This window comes from Copadichromis virginalis, linkage group LG18 (genome assembly GCF_057382275.1).
Source record: "Copadichromis virginalis isolate Kocher_CV1m ecotype Utaka linkage group LG18, C_Virginalis_male_GT1.1, whole genome shotgun sequence".
Classification (NCBI taxonomy): domain Eukaryota; kingdom Metazoa; phylum Chordata; class Actinopteri; order Cichliformes; family Cichlidae; genus Copadichromis; species Copadichromis virginalis.
The window spans coordinates 1,967,352-1,986,398 of record NC_140635.1 but is presented as its reverse complement, the minus strand read 5'-3'; the positions used below and the strand labels follow the sequence as shown (position 1 = coordinate 1,986,398).

The following is a 19,047-nucleotide window of genomic DNA, read 5'->3' as shown; positions in this document are numbered from 1 at the left end:
GCTCCAGTTTTGTGTCCTGTTGAATAAAACGCGGTGCTCGTGTTGGAGATGAAGGACCATTAAAGTTAAAAGGACTAAAACGGGACATTCAGGGCGGGGCTACCATGTCATTGACTGAAGGTCAAGATGGTGAAAATGGTCAGTTTGAGGCCGTCCATCTTTTATATACAGACTGCGATGATAAGTTTGGGGTCGTGTGGAAAAGATGTCATCAGGTAAAATCATCAACTGTAAAAGTCTCTGAGAGAAAAATTAAAAATACTAATTGTGTAATTTTATAAACTCCAGGTGGGCTCAGCTGTGTTAATGATATTTACATGAAGGACTGATGTTATGTCAGTGGTGTAAGTTCATCGGGGTCAAACATCAGCTTGGAAACCTGATCGGTCAATAAATCGATTGACGTATTGGGCGTCTGATTGGTTTTGGTTGTTGTTATGGATTTGATGGTGTATCGTCGATCGCTCTCTGATAGATGAAATCATAACCTCTGCCCTCTCTGTGTCGCTGCATTTGTTAAACCAGTTTTGTGTCTTTTGGGAGTAATTAAGCCTCGTTGTCAGCAGCTTTCTGGCGAGCGGAGCCGCAGAAGTAGGGCTGGCGGATCAATGCGGTCGATGTGCGGGGCTAATTTTAGCGGCTGTTGGTTTTCCACGGGCTCCGGGTTCTGCTGCTGCAGCACAACAATTAAGCCTCTTGGAAACGCAGCGGCGCTTCCTGCCAGCAGCTTCACGAGGTCCTGCTGTTGCATAACAGAGGTCACAGCGGTGAGGGCCGCCGCTCGCTCCTCTGTGATGTTTCATGTGCACGCAGGGGTGTTAAATTACACGTAGACGTGAAAGAAAATCTTTGACTGAAACAGGAAACAGAAAAAAGATCTAAAAAATCCTTTTTTAATTCATTTAATTCACGTGCATCACACACATTTATGGGTTGTGTCTGAACAGTTTACAAAGGTTTTATTTTGTGTATTTTCATTCTTAGTAGATGAATAAACAGCAGCATGGCTGCAGTAGAAAGACGATCCACTCTTTTAAAGGCTGTTTGTTTCTCGAGCTGAAACAAACGAGTGGAGCTGCTGCCGGTGTGGCGTTCATGGGCAGATTGTGCGGAGGCTGCTGCTGTCGGGGAGCGCTGGTGCTAGTTAAAGTTAGCTTGTTCTGCAGTGTTCAGGTCAAAAACACATCCGTCAGATGCTGTAGTTCCCCAGCAGCACGTAGCATTGCAACGAGACATCTGACGTCTAATACGCAGCATGTGATTGGCCAGCTGCTGGCTCGTTCAGACCAGTGATGATGTTTCCACTAAAACCAGTTACCAAGTTCACCTTTGAATCAAATGCCGAGTGGGCCCATCATGAAATGAAGAGGCTGCTGTGGAGTGAAAAACACGGCCTGAAGGCGACGCTGGTTACGCTCGACAGCATTGTGAGAACAATAGAACCACAATAGAAACGCGTTCAGCAAAAAGTGTCGCCAGACTGAGTCGGAGCTGAAACTCGACAGCAGCGAGGACGATGCTATCGTAGTTTTAATGTGGAGCAAAGAGGCGTGTCTTAATTTGTTCAGGTACATTTATTTAACGTTGTTTGCAGATATTTACTTGTAAACCTGCCAGCTGATCGTGTTATTGGAGCTGAATGAAATCGGTCCTCGAGCTCTTCGTTTGATTTTTGGGAGTTGAAGGTGAAACGATCAGTGACGTCATGGTGAACATGTGGGTGTGCGGTTTGAGCGCTTCTTTAGCGTCAGTAGAAACTCGGACGTGAGGTCGCAGATACAGCTGTGACCTTTGACCTTTGAGGGTCTGTGCCAATGTCATCACTGGCTGTCGGGGTTAAAGCTCCCAGATTGAAATATCCGCTGCTTTTCAGTAATGACATAAAGGACATCGGCCCCCTGCTGAAGCTGTACCGAGGGACTGAGGATTTACCACACACACACACACACACACACACACACACACACACACACACACACACACACACGAGAGATGGCTTTAATCCTCAGAACAGCAGATGGGCGAGTTTGACACATCAGGATCGTCAGGTGTCACTCACACAGTGACCTCCTGTGATTGGCCGACCTCTCTGACACTTGGCGGTCCTTCTCTGTCAAACTCCTCCCATCTGGCACCTCGGCTCGACCTAAACGAACGCCCCCTATCAGTCAGCATGCACATACACATATACATCCTCTCCTCCTCCTTCACCGGCTGTTCATCTGTGTCTAACCTTTGACCCCTCACCATGCTATTGTTCAGCAGGCCGAGGCCGCCCCGCCTTCCTCACCCATAATCCCCGTGATCCCAATCTTGCCAATCCCAGCCGAGACCACCGCCATCCCTCCAACGTCACAGGTCTCCTTTTTTTGTTCCTTTTTGACTTTCCTCCTCTCCTTCTTCTCTGCTCGATCCCTCCATCCCTCCCTCCTTCCATCCTCACTTCCCTCCTCTCTCATTTGGCTCTGCGGCTTTCTGTCGAGTTCGGTTTTCAGTGTCGGCCGTCCAGCTGTGGCGCTGATGAAGTGAGCAGATTAGAGATAGAAACAGCGGGAGGAATGCCACGCTCCCCCCGTTTGACTTTTCAGAGCCCATCTGTCTCCTCCCGGGCGAGCGAGCGAGAGTCAGAGTAGACGAGGAAGACGAGGTGAAGGAGCAGCTTCTCCCCTCCTGCACGACTGGATTTGATTGATTTTCTTGATTTGTTTCTTCATTTAAGGCTTCATGCTTCAGAACTGCATCTTCTGCAGCGTGAAGCGCCACCATGTACGTACCGCTCGTGCTCGCTAATCTGTGCTCAAATCCTCGGGCTTCCCGTTTTAGCATCATGAGGAGAGTTAGTCTTTTAGCAGCTGCGCGGCGGCCGACCCGGGCGCAGCGTGGGGTGTGATCGGAGGGGTGGAGGTTCAGGGGGGTTTCTTTATTGTGAGGGTGTTTGTAGGGTGGAGATGTTTTTCCTCTGTGATGTTCTGACGTGTCTCCTCGTCTCTGCAGGCCAATCCTCCGCCTGTGGTGGTCAACGCAGACAGCCTGGACACACCTCCATACGTGAGTGCTGCTCATTTCTGAATGGATGCATGAGTGATGGATAGATTGGAAGATGATGACAGATGCATGAAGGCATGATACCTGTGTTGATGATGGGTGGATAGGTGGGTGGGTAGATCCACAGACAATGGCTAGGATGCAGGACTCTGTGGATCTGCAGATGTTTGGTAACTCCATCTTCACCGTCGGTCCAGCTGGAGCCTCACCTGCCTAGCACTGGACCCGTCTTTATTAAATTGATGTTTGCCTCCCGTGGACTCCGGCCGCTGTCAGCATGGCGTCGCTTCAGTTTCACCTGACGGGGAGAAATATTGGAAGAAGCATCTGCTTCGCTCTCCTCTCCCCACATCAGTTCAGAGTTCAGTGCTGCAGCACGTTTCTGTTAATTGGACGGTTTAAAGGAAATGTGTTAGATCAGAGTCGGTGAGTGGAGCCTGCAGGAGCTGTGGGCAGACGGCTGCATCGCACGAACCTTGAACTTCAGGCTTAAGAGGAGGAAATAAAAACTCTTCAGTTCTCCGAGGTTAGACGTGAGCCTGAGGAGCAGGAGGAGGCTCAGTTGAACCCTGGACTCAGTGAAGTGTTTCTAATGAAGTACAGTAGAGTCTGTGTTCTACTAACGTGTTTGCTTCCTATAAACTGCTGCTGGGAGGAGCCGACAGGTGAGCTGATACCTGTGTGTGTGTTTGCAGGTGAACGGGACGGAGGCTGATTATGAGTACGAGGAGATCACGCTGGAGCGGGTAAGCTGCCTTTACTGTTTACTTCCCTGTGAGTGACGGCCGTGCTGCTCGCCGCGAGAGCCGCCGTAACTCCGTCGCGTCTTTACGAGCCACATAAACGAGCCGCGGTCTATGACTCGCAGGACGGGCGACCCGCCGTCTGATGCTCTCTGTTTGACTTTGAGGCGCTGCTTTCATGGACCTCCGCTGCCTGCACCAAACCTCCCGACCGTCTGAGATTTCGGGGGAAACGAGGACGTAACGAATGAACCAGATTCTGTTAAACAAAGCAAAAGTTTCTGATCCTCTCACACAAACAGTTTCTCTTTAATCAGCTCTGTTTTAATCCTCCTCGCTGCCTCTGGTATTATCCTCCACATTGTTACCGTCTTCCTCCTTTTGTTCTTGTCCTAATTTTGCTCCTTTAAGTGCAAATTATTAGCACAGCTTTAAAAAAGTCTCACAGGGTCTGCCTGTCGTTCTGTCTGCGGTCTAACCGGCCTCGTGTTGTTTTTATCATCACAAACTGAATCTGATGCCCGTCCACAGCAGTGGACACGCCGGACGCCCACCGCGGCAGGAACCAGCCATTCTACACAATAACTGCACATTTATAAAAGTTCAGTGCAGAACGGCATGCTGGGTAATTACAGCAGTGTATTTGAACCAGTGAAGGTAAAAACAAAATGTTTAACAGCGCCTCGGAGCCGGTGCACGCTCTCGGGTTCTGGATGTTTGCTGACGTTATCTGATTGGTGCAAACTCGTGCCGGGGGATTCGCGTAGCGGTACCTGCAGACGTGTTCATGCTTCGTTGTTCCAGCTGTCACTTCTGCTCCTCTTGGCTGCGGTTCGAGGTTTTCCAACACGGCGTCAAACTTCAGTCGTCACTGCTCAGCAGCATCGTCGCTCACCTGGAAGGCTTTTATTGTGAAACGCTGGCAGGAAGTGTGAATCCTGAGCATGCTCACAGACTCGGATCGTTATCATTACTACTGTGATCACTGTGGTTTCCAGGGAAACTCGGGGCTGGGCTTCAGCATCGCAGGCGGCACCGACAACCCTCACATCGGTGAAGACCCCAGCATCTTCATCACCAAGGTGATCCCTGGAGGAGCGGCGGCGCAGGATGGACGGCTCAGGTGAGGCAGCAGGAAACTGTTGGTTGGTGAAGGAGGTGTGACTGATGTCTGAGCGGCTCCTTCTATTTTTGATCCCTCTGTCACCTCATTAGAGGAGGGCTCAGATTTTCTTTTAAACTGAAAACCAGCATCTCCTACAACACCCAGAATGCTTTGCAGCAGTTCCTTCCAGGCTGCCGCTTTAGAGCGTAGCTGCTGTGGAGGACAGGCTGTTAAGCTGATCAGGGAGCAGTTAGTGGGACAGAGGGAACAACGTGTGACTCACACAGGTTTCTAACACTAACCTTTCTAAGATCACAAACTTTATGAGCTTTCACTTTTTACCGGCTCAGCTTGAAGCTGGCCTGACGGATTCAGCCTCGTATAAAAACATGTAGAGAGAGAAGGACCTCTGTCCCTCGGTCTGCGTGGTGGTGTCCTCACAGCCGGACCCCCGCTGTGCCCTGCAGCCTTTCATGGCTCATTCATAATGCAGAAAGTCTGTCACACCTGATCCAGGTGATGATGATGAGGACGAAGAGTACGGTCTCAGGTTTCCTTTAAACTGTTTGTAAGTTTGGATCCGTAGTTTGACTCTACTTCCTGCTTTAGCTCCAATAAATGAAAGAAAAGCTGTGACATCATCAGTTTCTATTGAAGCAGGTGACCTGACTGACAGCGCGGTGTTCACGCTCTGTTTCAGGGTCAATGACGTCATCCTGAGAGTCAACGAGGTGGATGTTCGGGACGTGACCCACAGCCGAGCCGTGGAGGCGCTGAAGGAGGCGGGATCTCTGGTCCGACTCTACGTCCGCAGGAGGAAACCCGTCTCGGAGAAAGTGATGGAGATCAAGCTGGTGAAAGGACCCAAAGGTAGCGTGAAGGCTTAAACTGTGCCTGCGCTCAGATCCGGCGCCCTGTCTGAGCGCAGGCTCATTATTAAACCTGTGAGTGTTCCTAATGTTTTGGCTCACGGCTGCAGCTCTGCGCAGATGGCGTGGATGTGTGCCGGCCGTGTTGCTGGATTGTCTCCGCTTGCTGAGGAGCTTTAGTGAAATCCCCGCGGGCCTCATGATTATTCAGACGAGGAGCCCGGCTCAAGAACAAAGCCTCGGTTTCCACGGAAACATCCTGAAATATGCTTCTGTGCATTTATGTGTCCTGATTCGTTCCCGTGTTAAACCAGCAGCGGCGCGTTTCGTGGTGTGGTTGTTATTTAAAGTTTGTCCCTGTGAAGGACGCTCAGGCGTCGGAGCTAGACTCCAGAGTTTGAGGGTTTTTACCCAGAATGCTTTTCCCGTCTCATCACCCTGCACCCTCCTTCTGGTTCTTTGTGTTGCAGGTCTCGGCTTCAGTATAGCGGGCGGCGTGGGGAACCAGCACATCCCCGGCGACAACAGCATCTACGTCACCAAGATCATCGAAGGCGGAGCGGCTCATAAAGACGGGCGGCTGCAGATTGGAGACAAACTGCTGGCTGTAAGGATCAAACACGAGAAATCACATCAGACGAATTATTTATTTACACCACGGCTACAAACTAAAAGAGTAAACACGAGAAAGTCAAACAGAGTTACAAACATTCAGTGCAATAAAATAATTAAGAAAAGCTCTGATGAGATTATTTATGAGACCTAATAAAGACTCAAATTTGAAACCAGTAAAATTTGAAATAATAATTAAGACAAACTTAAACTTATGACATGAAGTAACTGCAGGAAAGAAATAATAGAAGTAAAGACGACTAAAAGTAGAAAAATATAAATAAAAAACAAAAATAGACCCGTAAAAAAAAATCAATAGACACACAAGACAGAATACTGTATTTGAAAAAAGAAGCACAATTAGAAATTAATTAAAATAACAATAAAAACATAAAATGGGCAGATTAAAGGAAAGAGCTGGAAGTTAACATAAAATAAATAAAATATTTAAAAAAAATTTAATTAAAACCTTTTAAATAATCAATAAACCAAAAGGAACTGTTAATGTTAATTAAAACCAATAAAGCCTGATTTAAATAATAAAAATAAAACAAACAAATTACATTATTTTAAAAAAGGAAAAAAATGAGACTAATAAAAGTTAAATATAATAAAAGCAGGTTAAAGGTCAGCGAGTTAATAAAATAAATTAAAATAAAGTAAAATATTTCTGATAAACAACCAACACGTGTATAGAAACAGGTTTCAGTGCTAACGAACAAATAAAGTTTTAGATCTGCAGTAAAAACAGGAAGTTGCTGAGTAGACGGTGAAGAACGAGCACCATGAATATTTCTGAGGTTTTAACAATAAGATAAAGTTTCACCCTTATAACATTTTATAATTATAAACGTATAAAATGTTTCATTAAGGGAAGACGCGCTGAATCTGCGGTGCAGGCGCACCTCACCACAAACTACCAAACAGCAGACCTTCAGAATAAAAGCACAGGCGTGTCTGACCGCTCCTCTCTTGGTGTGTCCGCGTTCAGGTGAACAGCTCCTGCCTGGAGGAGGTGAGCCACGAACACGCCGTCACTGCCTTGAAAAACACTCCCGACGTGGTCTACTTGAAAGTGGCTAAACCCAACAGTGTCTTCATGAACGACAGCTTCGCTCCGCCCGACCTCACCAACTGTGAGTGCAAACACACACACCTGTGACCTCACCACTAAAGTTTGCTTCTGTGTTTGCAGCTGAAGAGAGAAACGTTTTGATGCTGCGGTCGCGTTTCAGTTTGTTCTGGGTTCAGGCTTCCAGAAACAGTTGGAAAACCCATAGTTGAAAACTTCCCTGGACTTTTTATCCTGAATTGTTTTCCGTTTTAAGATCTTCCAGATAAATGAGGTCTCACATAAATCAGCTGACCTGGTTTTGAGTTAAAGGTTTCCCTGTGTGATTGTCGGTTTTCTGGAGTCCCGGCTGAAGGCTTGTTGGTTTGTCTTGAACACTGCGGTGGATTTTTGCTCTGACGTCGAGCAGATTAGGTGGTCCTGGCTCATGTGGTCAGGATGACATCCGACCCTGAGCCGGTGTGGACCGCCGCAGTCTCTGATGATCAAGTGGGGCGGGGATTCGTCAAACGACACGCCTCAAAGTGCAGACGAGGCCGGTTCCTTTAAAACATTTCTCTCTGAACCGGCAGCTTTAGCAGGGATGAAGACGGCCCAGCTCTGAACCTTGTTTTTACATCTCTCACTTCGCTGCAAATTACAGGAAGCGCTCTGAAACTGTAATACTGCAGGACAAACCTGCATCCCGGAGACTCGAAGCTGGCACCGAGCTGTTGAGGAGATGCCAAAGAAGGAAACACCCCTCAGAGATGCTGCGCGTCAGGCTCCTCGGCTATAGAGACCGAGGAGCTCCAAGCAGCTGTGGAGGATCCGGAGCCGAGGAGAGACTGATGGGAACGCACAGGAAGACACGGAGGCTGCAGGAAGTGTTGCACGTTATAATCTGAGTAATCATCATGAGTTGACATCCTTAAATCTAACACAGACTCTGAGCCGAGCAGGCTGGTGCTGGTTTGAAGCCAAACGAGGAACGAGCACAAAATATCCGATCCCGAGTCGCGGAAGAACGATGTTTGGCAGCTCGGCTCTCACAAACGCCACCAGGTGCCTCAACTCATCCATGTGAAACACAGACTCCCTAAAACCGAGTGCTTCCTACAGCCTTGTGCTGACAGCTATGATTATATCTGAAGTTTGGGCCACAGTCGATCAGCTGTTCAGCTTCTGAGTTTGTGTCTAAACCGAGTCGTGGACCAACGACGCCCTTCGTCTCCTGCAGTGGCAGGAAAACCATCGCTCTGTTAATTATGCAGGGGGGGAGTGTCCTGTTCGTAGAGAGAACAGTTTCCGATCAGACGAACATCAAACTTTCAAATGTTTTTAAAAATGGAGACGAATGGAAACTATTTTCAGGTTTCATCCTCTCGGTGCTGCTGTCACAGATCATAATAAACTGACTGCGTGTTCGTCGTCTCTGTCATCGCTCTGATGCTGCGGTTACAGCTGATCCTCAGCAGAAATGTGACAGGGTTGAGTTGGGAGGTGGTTGTTTCTCACTCACCGGTGTCGTTTACGACCCCCCTCGACGGCTGCCGGCCTCGGCCAATCAGGTGGTTACAGGGGCCGGACAGGCGAGCAGATGCAGCAGCTCAGCGTCAGACACACAGCGGCTGTGATCAGACTGGTTTTAATGGTCTTCTCTCTTTCTCTTCCAGCGTACTCCCAGCGCATGGAGAACCATATCAGCCCCCCCAACTTCCTGGGTCAGCCCGTCCCTCCGCCAGCATCCTCGGGGCGTTACTCCCCGACCCCGAAGAGCACGCTGGGAGACGACGACGTCACCCGGTGAGAACAGAAACACTGTGCACGCGCACGCCTGCACTGAAACGTTTCAGTGTTTTTGTAGCTGAACCACAGCTGCTGCGCCCTCTGCTGGTGCACACCTGCAGTTACGCCCTCCACCCTCCCGTCATAACACACACCTGCAGAGTCTGAGTGGGACCCTGCTCACATGACTTCAGATGATTGACGGCTGCAGTGCTTTTTCCTGCAGGGAGCCGAGGAAGGTGGTGCTTCACAGAGGAGCGACGGGACTAGGCTTCAACATCGTGGGCGGGGAGGACGGCGAGGGGATCTTCATCTCCTTCATCCTCGCCGGAGGACCTGCTGACCTCAGCGGAGAGCTGAGGAAAGGAGACCGACTCGTCTCCGTACGTAACAACGCGTTAAACTCTGAGATCAACAACTTAAACCAGAGTGTCTGTCTGAGTCAGTGATGAGTCGCTGCCGGTCGCTCGCCACACGCAGGCAAACACGCGGTTGACTTTCAAATTAAAAGCTGCACCTTTAGAGAAGTGCTGGATCAGACTGAGCCGCTCGTTTCCCCGATTGAGTCGTCGTTCCGCGTCTGACATTGTTTTTGTGTTTTCAGGTGAACGGCGTGGACCTCCGTAACGCCACCCACGAACAGGCCGCCGCCGCCCTGAAGAACGCCGGGCAGACAGTGACCATCGTCGCCCACTACAGACCAGAAGGTGGGACAGCAGCACGCACCTGCAGGATCACATGACTCCAGCAGCAGCTTAAATAAAAATAACTACATTTAAGTATATTTACAGTCGGGTGTGAGCAGGAAAGGGAACAAATCCTCTGCATTTAGCAGCTGGTATCAGAATATTTGGCTGTTTGATTATTTTCACTTTAAAATGATTGATTATTAATCCAGCTGTTCACAGATGTTTCAGCTCTGATCTCTGTGGGAAACTGAAACCAGCAGTTATCTCTGATTTTACCAGAGAAACAGTCCAGTTTAAAAAGTTTCAGATTCTGTTTGGCTTCATAAAAATCTTCTGTAGAGACTCTAACGTGTTTCTGTAATTTCCTGTGACCTCTGACCCCTGGATGGCCTCTGTGTCTGCTCAGAGTACAGCCGGTTTGAGGCAAAGATCCACGACCTGAGGGAGCAGATGATGAATAGCAGCATCAGCTCGGGCTCTGGGTCTCTGCGGACGAGTCAGAAGAGGTCGTTGTACGTCAGGTAGGCCTAAAGCGTGGAAGGCGCTCGCGTGCTGACGTCCTGTGTTCTGTTTTTAATCGGTTTGTTTGTCGTTCGTGTTTTAGAGCTCTGTTCGACTACGATAAGACGAGAGACTCCGGTCTGCCGAGTCAGGGCCTGAACTTTAAGTTCGGAGACATCCTTCACGTGGTGAACGCCTCCGACGACGAGTGGTGGCAGGCGAGGCAGCTGACGGCACAGGGAGAGGTGGAGGAGGTGGGGGTCATCCCCAGCAAGAGACGGTCAGTCCCAGTTACATCTGCTCCACCAATCAGGATTCAGAGCTCGAGAGGACGTTTGGCTGGAGTTTGTAACTTTATTTAAACAAACATCCGGGTCGCACCTGTACAGGTGTCACTGCGACGAACGAGAGCTTCACAGTGACGCTCTGAACATTTACCAGGTGACCTCCGAGGGTAAAGGCAGAGTTAGACTGTAAGGTCAGGATGTCGTCAGAGACTCGAAAGGCAAAACCTTCCAGTTTCTGGAGGAACGCTCGCGGAGTGGCGGCAAGCTGCCGACTCACTCGATTTGCCCTCGAGCTCTGAGGCGGAGCTCATCGCGAGTATCTGACAGATTCATGCATAAAGTCTGGTTCCCTTGTGATCTCTGCTGACCTTTGACCTTTCCCACAGGGTGGAGAAGAAGGAGAGGGCGAGGTTAAAGACGGTGAAGTTTAACGCCAAGTCTCGGGACAGAGGGGTGAGTGACGGCGTAGACGGTCCCTGGAGTCAGAAACGTGTTTTAGTTCCAGTAACTTTATTTACACACAAAGACGTTTTTCTGTTCTTTGTATTTAAGCTGTAAAACATTTTTTATTGCTTTTATTGTCTGTTTGATTTCTGCGTCTTTAAAGATGCTCAGTTTTCCAGACTCGACCTGATAGAACGAGTCGGACTTGTTTAGACTTCAGTGACTCGTCCCATCTGATGCTCTCAGGATCAGCCGACTTTATTTTCCCCGCAGTGACGTGTAACGTGCAGGTTAGTGAAGCCATGCGCGGTGTTACCTTCGTACAGGCGGTTGAAGTGCACGCGTGTTTGGGCCGTTGTGACAGACTTCAGTCTGTTAGCTAACGACTCAGTTTTAGGGTTTTCATCAGTTACCGGACGTTACTGGATAAGTCCGTCTGCACCGCCCGCCTTTTTTGAAACCCGGCAGTGAGGGAAATGGCTGCCCGCGGCGCCCGCCACCTCGAGTGTGACGGGTGCTTGTTTTTCTGACCTTCCCCGAGCGTCGGCGTGTCGCACTTTAAACTGCACCAGATTCATTCGTGTGAAGGTGAAACGTGTTTGAATAAAGTCGGCTGATTCTGAGCTGGTTGATGACACGTTTCAGGTGTTTGGCGCCAGCTGTGTGCATCATGTGACCTCTGTGTGTTTGAGCCACAGCCACCTGATCTCCACCTACTAATGAGTGTTTGACTAATGTTGAAGCAGCCGGCCGTTTAACAGCATGACGATCTCTGAGGCGTTTCTTCTTCTTCACCAAATCGCAGCAGCGCCTCCCCCTCCCTCCCCCGCCACCTTTAAACCGTGTGCCGCTTTAATACGTGTCTCCACGGCGTTGCTCGCCAGCCGCCACGCTAACACGGCAGACTGAGGGCGGGGAGGCAAACCGTAGAACGTGCATGGTGCCCGCGGTCTGCTCCCCGCCTCTTCGCGAAACGCTTGACATTGACGTCTGCTGCTCTCAAACCTTCCTCCTCCTCCTCACCACTCACCCTCCTCACCCTGTTTTCCGTCTCCTGCTCTGTAACATCAAAGTGCAGCATGTGAGCTAATGATGTCACAGGTCCCGCCTCCTGCTGATGAACGACACGCAGCGGTTCAAATGTCTGCTTGTTCTTCTCGTTGAGCCATTAAACCCATTTATAGTTGAACTAATCAATAACTTGAACACAGACCTTTTTAGGCCCTTTCAGCTCCTGGTTTTGGTTTTGTGTCATCGCACAAGCCTGAATGAACCCACTGAGACCAAGCTGTTACCATAGTAACAGACGGTTAAAGGAAAAGGGACACGACTCTGTTCTGTGTTTGGCTTCTATTTATACATAAATGTAGGTTTAGCGTTCGTAGCCTCAACTAATCAATATTTGCAGCCATGAGGTGGTGGAGACCAACAATGGAGCTGAAAGAAGGTGGATGCCGGACTCAGACGACTGCAGCTGCCGGCGCTTTTTAAATAAACCTAATATTTGTTGGTTGGTTGCCATGACATCAGCCGATATCGTTTTGTTATAGCCTCACATCTGGATGAGTTTATTTTAAATATCAGTGTTAACCCCACAGTAACCTTTACAGCCTGACTGGTGACGTCACGCTTTCATTTACACTTCAAGACAAACGAAATGCAAAAGCTTGAAGCTAAATTTAAGCTTCAGAAGTCCAAATGAAGAAACCACGTAAAGCTGAGAAGGCCTCTGAGCCCGACCCGCGGGACGTTTGTAATCCTGGGGTTTGTAGCACCAGTGTTTCCTCAGTGCTACACGAAGGAACATAAATGCTCTGTGGAACGACTTTTCCTGATGCACTTGAAGGCATCGCATCAGCACCATCTTTGAGCCGATTCGCCGAAATAACCAAACGGCTTCTCCCAGCTTGTCGCTGCTGTGTCTCTGCATGTCGTCAGCATGTTCACCTTCATCCTCCTCCTCCTCTCCGACTGACGCTGCCTTCACTGTCGGCGTGTGAAGCGGGGCGTCAGAGCAGGTTGCGTTCAGGGTCGGGGCCTCTGTGTCCGAGTGTTTTAGTTTAAACTTTGTGATTTTTGTGTTTAATGTTGAAACTGTGAGCCGGTCAGACGCAGACTCAGACACCCATCACACCCCCTCATCTCCCTCTCTTCCTCCTCTGTTTTTGTTTTACTCCATCACCCCTCCTCCTCCTCTTCCTCAGCAGTCTCTCAATGACAAGCGTAAAAAGAACCTCTTTTCCCGAAAGTTTCCGTTCTACAAGAGCAAAGAGGCGAGCGAGCAGGAGACCAGCGATGTCGACCGTAAGTACAAGCGCGGGGAGGCGGGGCGGGCGGGGCGGGCGGTCTGAAAGGAGGTTGGCCGGCGACAGGAAGAGAGATCAGGTGGCGACGGCGTGCTGAGCGCGCGCTGGTCGTCACCGCTGCAGGGCGTGGCCGCGGTCGTGCGATCTGATTAGAAGCAGTTTCTAAAACCTGAAACCAGAGCCAACATGGCCGCCCTGCAGCGGCGCCCCGGCGGCGTTCCCTCTGCTCTCTCAGTCTGTCGCTCTGTCAGTAACTGTGTCTGTGGTTGTTTTCCCTCCTTCCTTCACTCGGCTCTGCTGCTGCAGGACAACAGCGAGGACGTGCTGTCCAAAGGACACAGTAAGTCTCTCCCCAACACCCCCTCCCCCAAAACTCCCATCAGCCTCTTCGGTCTCCACCAGTGTCCTCCCGAGAGCTCCACTAAATAACCAGAGCGTACAGACGCCGCTCGCTCTACAAGCGAGTTTATGAGTTGTGAGCACGAGCATCCTTCCATCCTAAAACCTCTGGGGGCGGAGCTTTACGCCGCCCGATTTGTATTTGAGGTTTATTCTACTGGTTGTTTGTTTTGAATTAAAAGCAGCTTCGTGTTTTAGAGCAGACGACTTTATTTTGTTTGTTTTGTGAAGTAAAATCAGACGAAGCATCAACGACTCCTGATCAGCCTTTGATCAAAGTGATTATTCAGATTTTAAATGATGTTCATAAAACTGCATATGGGACCAAAACTATCAAATAAAACTCAGAAAACCACAAAAACCAGTCAAACACGTAACAGAGAACCAGCAGGTTCAAAGTTCCCGACTGACAGGAGCTCTGATCCGGATCAGTTTGTTATATTTCATCCAGAACATGAAGATAAAATCTCAGTTTTTCTTATGTCAGTGTGTCGAGTGTCAGTGAAGGCTGCTGTCGGCAGGCCCGGATCAGCGCGTTTAGTTTTGATGCCGTAAAAGACGCTAAACTGAAGAGTCTGATGATGGTTCCTGGTGGAGTCTGAGACCCCTCCCCCTCCTCTTCCTCACCACAGACCCTCGTGGATCCTTCAGGCCGGCGCTCTTCACTCTGGCCACGAGTTTCCGCTCTTCATCTCTCACGAGACCTTTGTTTTTCTGTTTCATGGCAAACGTGTACAAGTTACAGGAAGCTCTAAAAGCTGAACACGGCGACCGACACGAGCAGATCTGAAGCCGAGCCGCTCGCTCAGTCATCGGGAAATAAACCCGCCCACAAACACGGCTGATCGATAAACCAGGGAACATTTTTAGTTTTGGTTAAATTACAGTTTAAAATGTGTGTATTCAGGTCTTGGTGGTGTTTCCAGATGTTTCCAGATGTTTCCAGATGTTTGTCCAGCTGACGATCTAAAGAAAACGTTTAATATCCCAGAAAAAATCTGATTTTATTTTCTTATCTGAATATGATCATCAGCGAGCTGAAAACACAGACTGTATATAAAGGAGGAAAGCGTCTTAAAGCTGCGTTCTTTTTAATGGCCAGCAGGGGGCGATGCTGTCCTGGTGAGTTTGTGGTCTCAGTCTTTAGTTTTAAGTCTTACTGAGTTAAAAACGGGATATTTATTTAGTTAATTTTGGTCTAAGTAAAATGTTTAAAAGGTGATGGAGGGGAAGTCGCTGCCCACTGAGTGCGCCGTGTCCCTCAGTTCCCTCCCTGGTTCAGCCTAAATCGCTCTGCTCGAAGCAAACGGATGATGTCACGGTGGCTGCTTCCATCGTTTATATACAGTCTGGTTTTATCCACATCGCCCAGTTTTCAGAGTCGAGTCTTTGAACGTGAAGCAGTTATATTTGGATCTGAGGTCAGGGAAGACTCCTGGAAGTTTGGGAAATGTTTTAAATGTGTCCATTATTGGGCTGAAAAGAGTCGGACGGTGGTTGTTGCTGTGATTGATCTGCCGCCTCGAGTCCCCCTGCGTGATCACGGCTCGGGGCAAAGCATTGTGGGACGGCGATGTGACCTGTCGTGTCCTGTTTGTGTTGTGATTCCAGAACACGTGACGTCTAACGCCAGCGATAGTGAGAGTAGCTACCGTAAGTGCCGCTCGATGACTCGCAGGAAACACTAACGATCGGCGCGACCTGTCACTGAACCCGCTAACTCCCTCACTGACGCCGTTAACAAGCACAGACTGCCGATTGGCCAGTAACAGCATGACCTCACACCCTCACAGTCTGCCCCTCCCCCCGCTGCTGCATGGACGCTGCCGCCTCGCAGAGAGCGACTCTTTCAGCCACACCGCACACCGAGCATGTCGGCACAGTTCACTGATTTCATGAAGCCACTATAAAAATATTTCACCTTAAAACTGGAAACCAGAAACGCACAGCATCACCTGTAACCCAGCGAGCGCTGCAGACTCGGGTGATGTTGTGAGAGCACTGTTATGAACCATTAACGGTTAAAAACGAGCTCAGCGAGCAAACCCGATCAGAGATAAAGGCTCCTTTAAACATGGAATCGGATCAATCTGAAGCAGCACAGCAGTGGGAGTGAAAGCCCGCAGGCTGAGCTGTGACTGCAGCAGAAAACCTCCGATACCCCGAAAATAAAGATGAGGCACAGGTGTAGAACGCCAGGCCTCGAGGTGTCCTGCAGGTTTTAGGTATCACCTGAATCCAGTGATTACTTCATGACCAGGCCTCTGGAGAACTTCAAGACATGTTGAGGAGGTCATTCAGCCATTTAGATCAGCTGTGATGGATCAAGGACACGTCTGAAACCTGCAGGACTCCGGCTCTCTGGGCCTGGAGTTCCCCGCCACTGATGTAAGGTGACCGCGGCTCACACAGCTCAGATTAAACAAGCATGAGTATGTGAGGAGTCGCGGCGTTTGTGCATGCTGAAAATTGGATCGTGAGCTGTTAGACGTGCAGACGTCAAAGTCGGCGTCGTCTCCGATTCCAGAGCCGTAACTGAAACTGTTTAAACGCTTTCTGCTCCCGTCGCCGTTCTCTAACGGGAGAATTTTAGTTCCTGAGCACACTGATGTAATCCCGCAGGTTCAGACTCCGCCTACTAACCAACCTCAGTAGATCCCATCCTCCCTCCTCTCCTCCGTCTCTCCTCCTCTTCACCTTCATCACACCTCACTCCCGTCTGAGCTCCGGACGCTGAAACTAACCGACCTCTGTGTCTCCAGGTGGGCAGGAGGAGTACGTGCTGTCCTACGAGCCCGTCGTTCAGCAGGAAGGTGAGACATCTGTGTTCGCTTAGCTTTCTTTTTTTAAAGTAATCTGATTACCACAGGCAGCACTCAGGTGTTCCTGCATATTCGACATGCTTCGATTCTGTCCCACAGTGAACTACACCCGCCCCGTCATCATCCTCGGCCCCATGAAGGACCGCATCAACGACGACCTGATCTCAGAGTTCCCCGACAAGTTCGGATCCTGCGTCCCTCGTAAGTCCGCCGAACGCCTGTAAACAGAGGCTGCGTTGTACGCTCGTGTCACCTGATGTTTAATGCTGACCCCGCCCGCAGACACGACCCGGCCGAAGCGGGACTACGAGGTGGACGGCAGAGACTATCACTTCGTGATCTCCAGAGAGCAGATGGAGAAGGACATCCAGGACCACAAGTTCATCGAGGCGGGGCAATACAACAACCACCTGTACGGGACCAGCGTGCAGTCGGTCCGGGAGGTGGCGGAGAAGGTAATGGCGACACGCCCCTTTGACCTTTAACCCCGCTCTGACCTCATTCAAGCGGCGGCGTGTGGTTTGAGATGTTCTCCTGCTGTTTTCAGGGCAAACACTGCATCCTGGACGTGTCAGGTAACGCCATCAAGAGACTCCAGCTGGCTCAGCTCCACCCCATCGCCATCTTCATCAAACCCAAATCTGTGGAGAACATCATGTGAGTCACTTCACAGGAAACGCCTCCACTCAGTTCTCCCACACGAGCGTGAAGGTGACGTGGTTTTTCTCTGCAGGGAGATGAACAAGCGTCTGACGGAGGAGCAGGGCAAGAAGACCTTCGACCGAGCGAACAAGCTGGAGCAGGAGTTCACCGAGCATTTCACAGGTGAGTGCCCTGGCTCCACCCGCCTCAGCTCAGGTGATTCTCCACCCGCGCCGTCGAAACCACGTTACAGTCTCGCATGTGGTTCCTCTCTGCCCCCTGCTGGTCACGTGCTGGAGCTGCACCTCAACATTAGTGCAGCAGACGGGAGGAAATGACGAGTCTTTGTTTGAGACGTGACGTTTTAAATTTGGCTGATCTCCTCTTCGAGGTCGTGTCCTCGTGCACCTCTGCGAGCGTGCATCCTGATGGAAGTTCCTCACGCAGACTGGCGCTATACCACCCTGCCGGGACCTTTAATAACGAGCAGAAATGGCGCCGCCTTATCAGAGAGCAGGAAGTCCGAGAAATGAGCTCGAAGGATCGATCAGCCAGGTTTAAATATGTTTGTAGTTTTATTTTTATGGGCGGAGCTTTTAAACTTCGAGATGAAAGGAGTGTTTTGATTGGTTTCAGACACAAGCAGCGCTCTGACACGTCCACAGCACTAATGACATCACAGCTGATGCAACAAGAGGCACCAATCATAACTTTATTTACAAACATTTAAAAACGATAATAAACGTCAGCGGAGTCGGGATGAGTGATGTACAGGTGGGCTGTGCCCGTCTTTGATGATGTCACGCGCTCGCCGCTGACTCTGCTCTGTGTGTGTGCAGCCATCGTGCAGGGCGACACGCTGGAGGAGATCTACGACCAGGTGAAGCAGATCATCGAGGAGCAGTCGGGTCCCTTCATCTGGGTTCAGTCCAAGGAGAAGTTATGAAGACGGCCGCTCCTCCTCCTCGTTTTGACGGACGAGTCGACCTGCAGACGTCCCCTCCCCCACGCCTCACCCTCCACTCGCCCCATCAGCGACGCAGCGGCCGACCCGAGTTCAGTTTAGCTTCTTTTCTTTCTTTTTTTGCCTGATAAGACTTCATGTTTGGGTTTCCTGACCAGCAGAGCAAAGCACACAGGAAGTTTGATGACATCACACTCACCGCGGTACAGCTCCTTAATGTTTAAGGGAGGAGAACTTTAGAGGAGACGAGGAAGGTACCTGGAAGTGACGAGAAGAAACGTACGAAGTGGATTTTATGTTTAGTTTTTTCTTTGTGGGTTTTTTTTCCCCTTTTTTTGTCTTGTAAGGTAAGCTGGTGGGCGGAGTTTCAGTCTCAGGCAGCGTCTGTCGGTCCGGAGGAGGCGGAGACACAAAAAGCAAAACTTTGCACGTTTGAGCTTTAACAGCATGTCAGTTAATCCTGTTTATTTTCCCATCAGCCCCGTCGCCTCACGTCTGATGTCACCGCTTTTCTCTTCTGCTCGTTTTTTAGACTCTACTCACGTTTCGTTTGTTTTTTATTTTCGCTCCTCGCTGCTGCTGGATGTTCGTCAGGACGCTGCGAGGTTCCTGCTCTGCTGCTAGAGGGCGCCGCAAGGCTTAACGAAGGAAAACGACAGTTTCTTTACTTTGTTTTTAGAGGAAACGGTTTTAACATTTATAATTTTCTGTCAATGAGAAAGAATCTGACAGATTTTCTGATTTCAGGGATGAAAAAATAAAAGCTCTGATGTTTCTGCA

General features: G+C 49.7%; 1 protein-coding gene across 8 annotated transcripts in view; it reads left to right on the top strand.

The window, feature by feature from the left end:
- dlg1b (discs large MAGUK scaffold protein 1b) overlaps nucleotides 1–19,047 on the top strand; it is a 97,915-nt gene extending 78,868 nt beyond the window's left edge. For 3 of the 8 annotated variants that reach the window (XM_085440199.1, XM_085440205.1, XM_085440207.1), the window contains 21 exons: nucleotides 2,263–2,358; nucleotides 2,995–3,048; nucleotides 3,741–3,791; nucleotides 4,787–4,911; nucleotides 5,594–5,763; nucleotides 6,233–6,369; nucleotides 7,366–7,510; nucleotides 9,102–9,231; nucleotides 9,440–9,596; nucleotides 9,818–9,920; nucleotides 10,309–10,423; nucleotides 10,507–10,683; nucleotides 11,077–11,143; nucleotides 13,342–13,438; nucleotides 15,451–15,492; nucleotides 16,602–16,652; nucleotides 16,761–16,862; nucleotides 16,944–17,116; nucleotides 17,209–17,318; nucleotides 17,395–17,486; nucleotides 18,143–19,047. In XM_085440199.1, the coding sequence (XP_085296325.1) occupies nucleotides 2,263–2,358; nucleotides 2,995–3,048; nucleotides 3,741–3,791; nucleotides 4,787–4,911; nucleotides 5,594–5,763; nucleotides 6,233–6,369; nucleotides 7,366–7,510; nucleotides 9,102–9,231; nucleotides 9,440–9,596; nucleotides 9,818–9,920; nucleotides 10,309–10,423; nucleotides 10,507–10,683; nucleotides 11,077–11,143; nucleotides 13,342–13,438; nucleotides 15,451–15,492; nucleotides 16,602–16,652; nucleotides 16,761–16,862; nucleotides 16,944–17,116; nucleotides 17,209–17,318; nucleotides 17,395–17,486; nucleotides 18,143–18,249 (2,301 nt within the window). In that variant the 3' untranslated portion in view covers nucleotides 18,250–19,047. Of the gene's footprint in view, nucleotides 1–2,262; nucleotides 2,359–2,994; nucleotides 3,049–3,740; nucleotides 3,792–4,786; nucleotides 4,912–5,593; nucleotides 5,764–6,232; nucleotides 6,370–7,365; nucleotides 7,511–9,101; nucleotides 9,232–9,439; nucleotides 9,597–9,817; nucleotides 9,921–10,308; nucleotides 10,424–10,506; nucleotides 10,684–11,076; nucleotides 11,144–13,341; nucleotides 13,439–13,746; nucleotides 13,781–15,450; nucleotides 15,493–16,601; nucleotides 16,653–16,760; nucleotides 16,863–16,943; nucleotides 17,117–17,208; nucleotides 17,319–17,394; nucleotides 17,487–18,142 lie in introns of all 8 variants that reach the window. The other 5 variants (XM_085440206.1, XM_085440201.1, XM_085440200.1 and 2 more) reach the window with 4 other exon arrangements.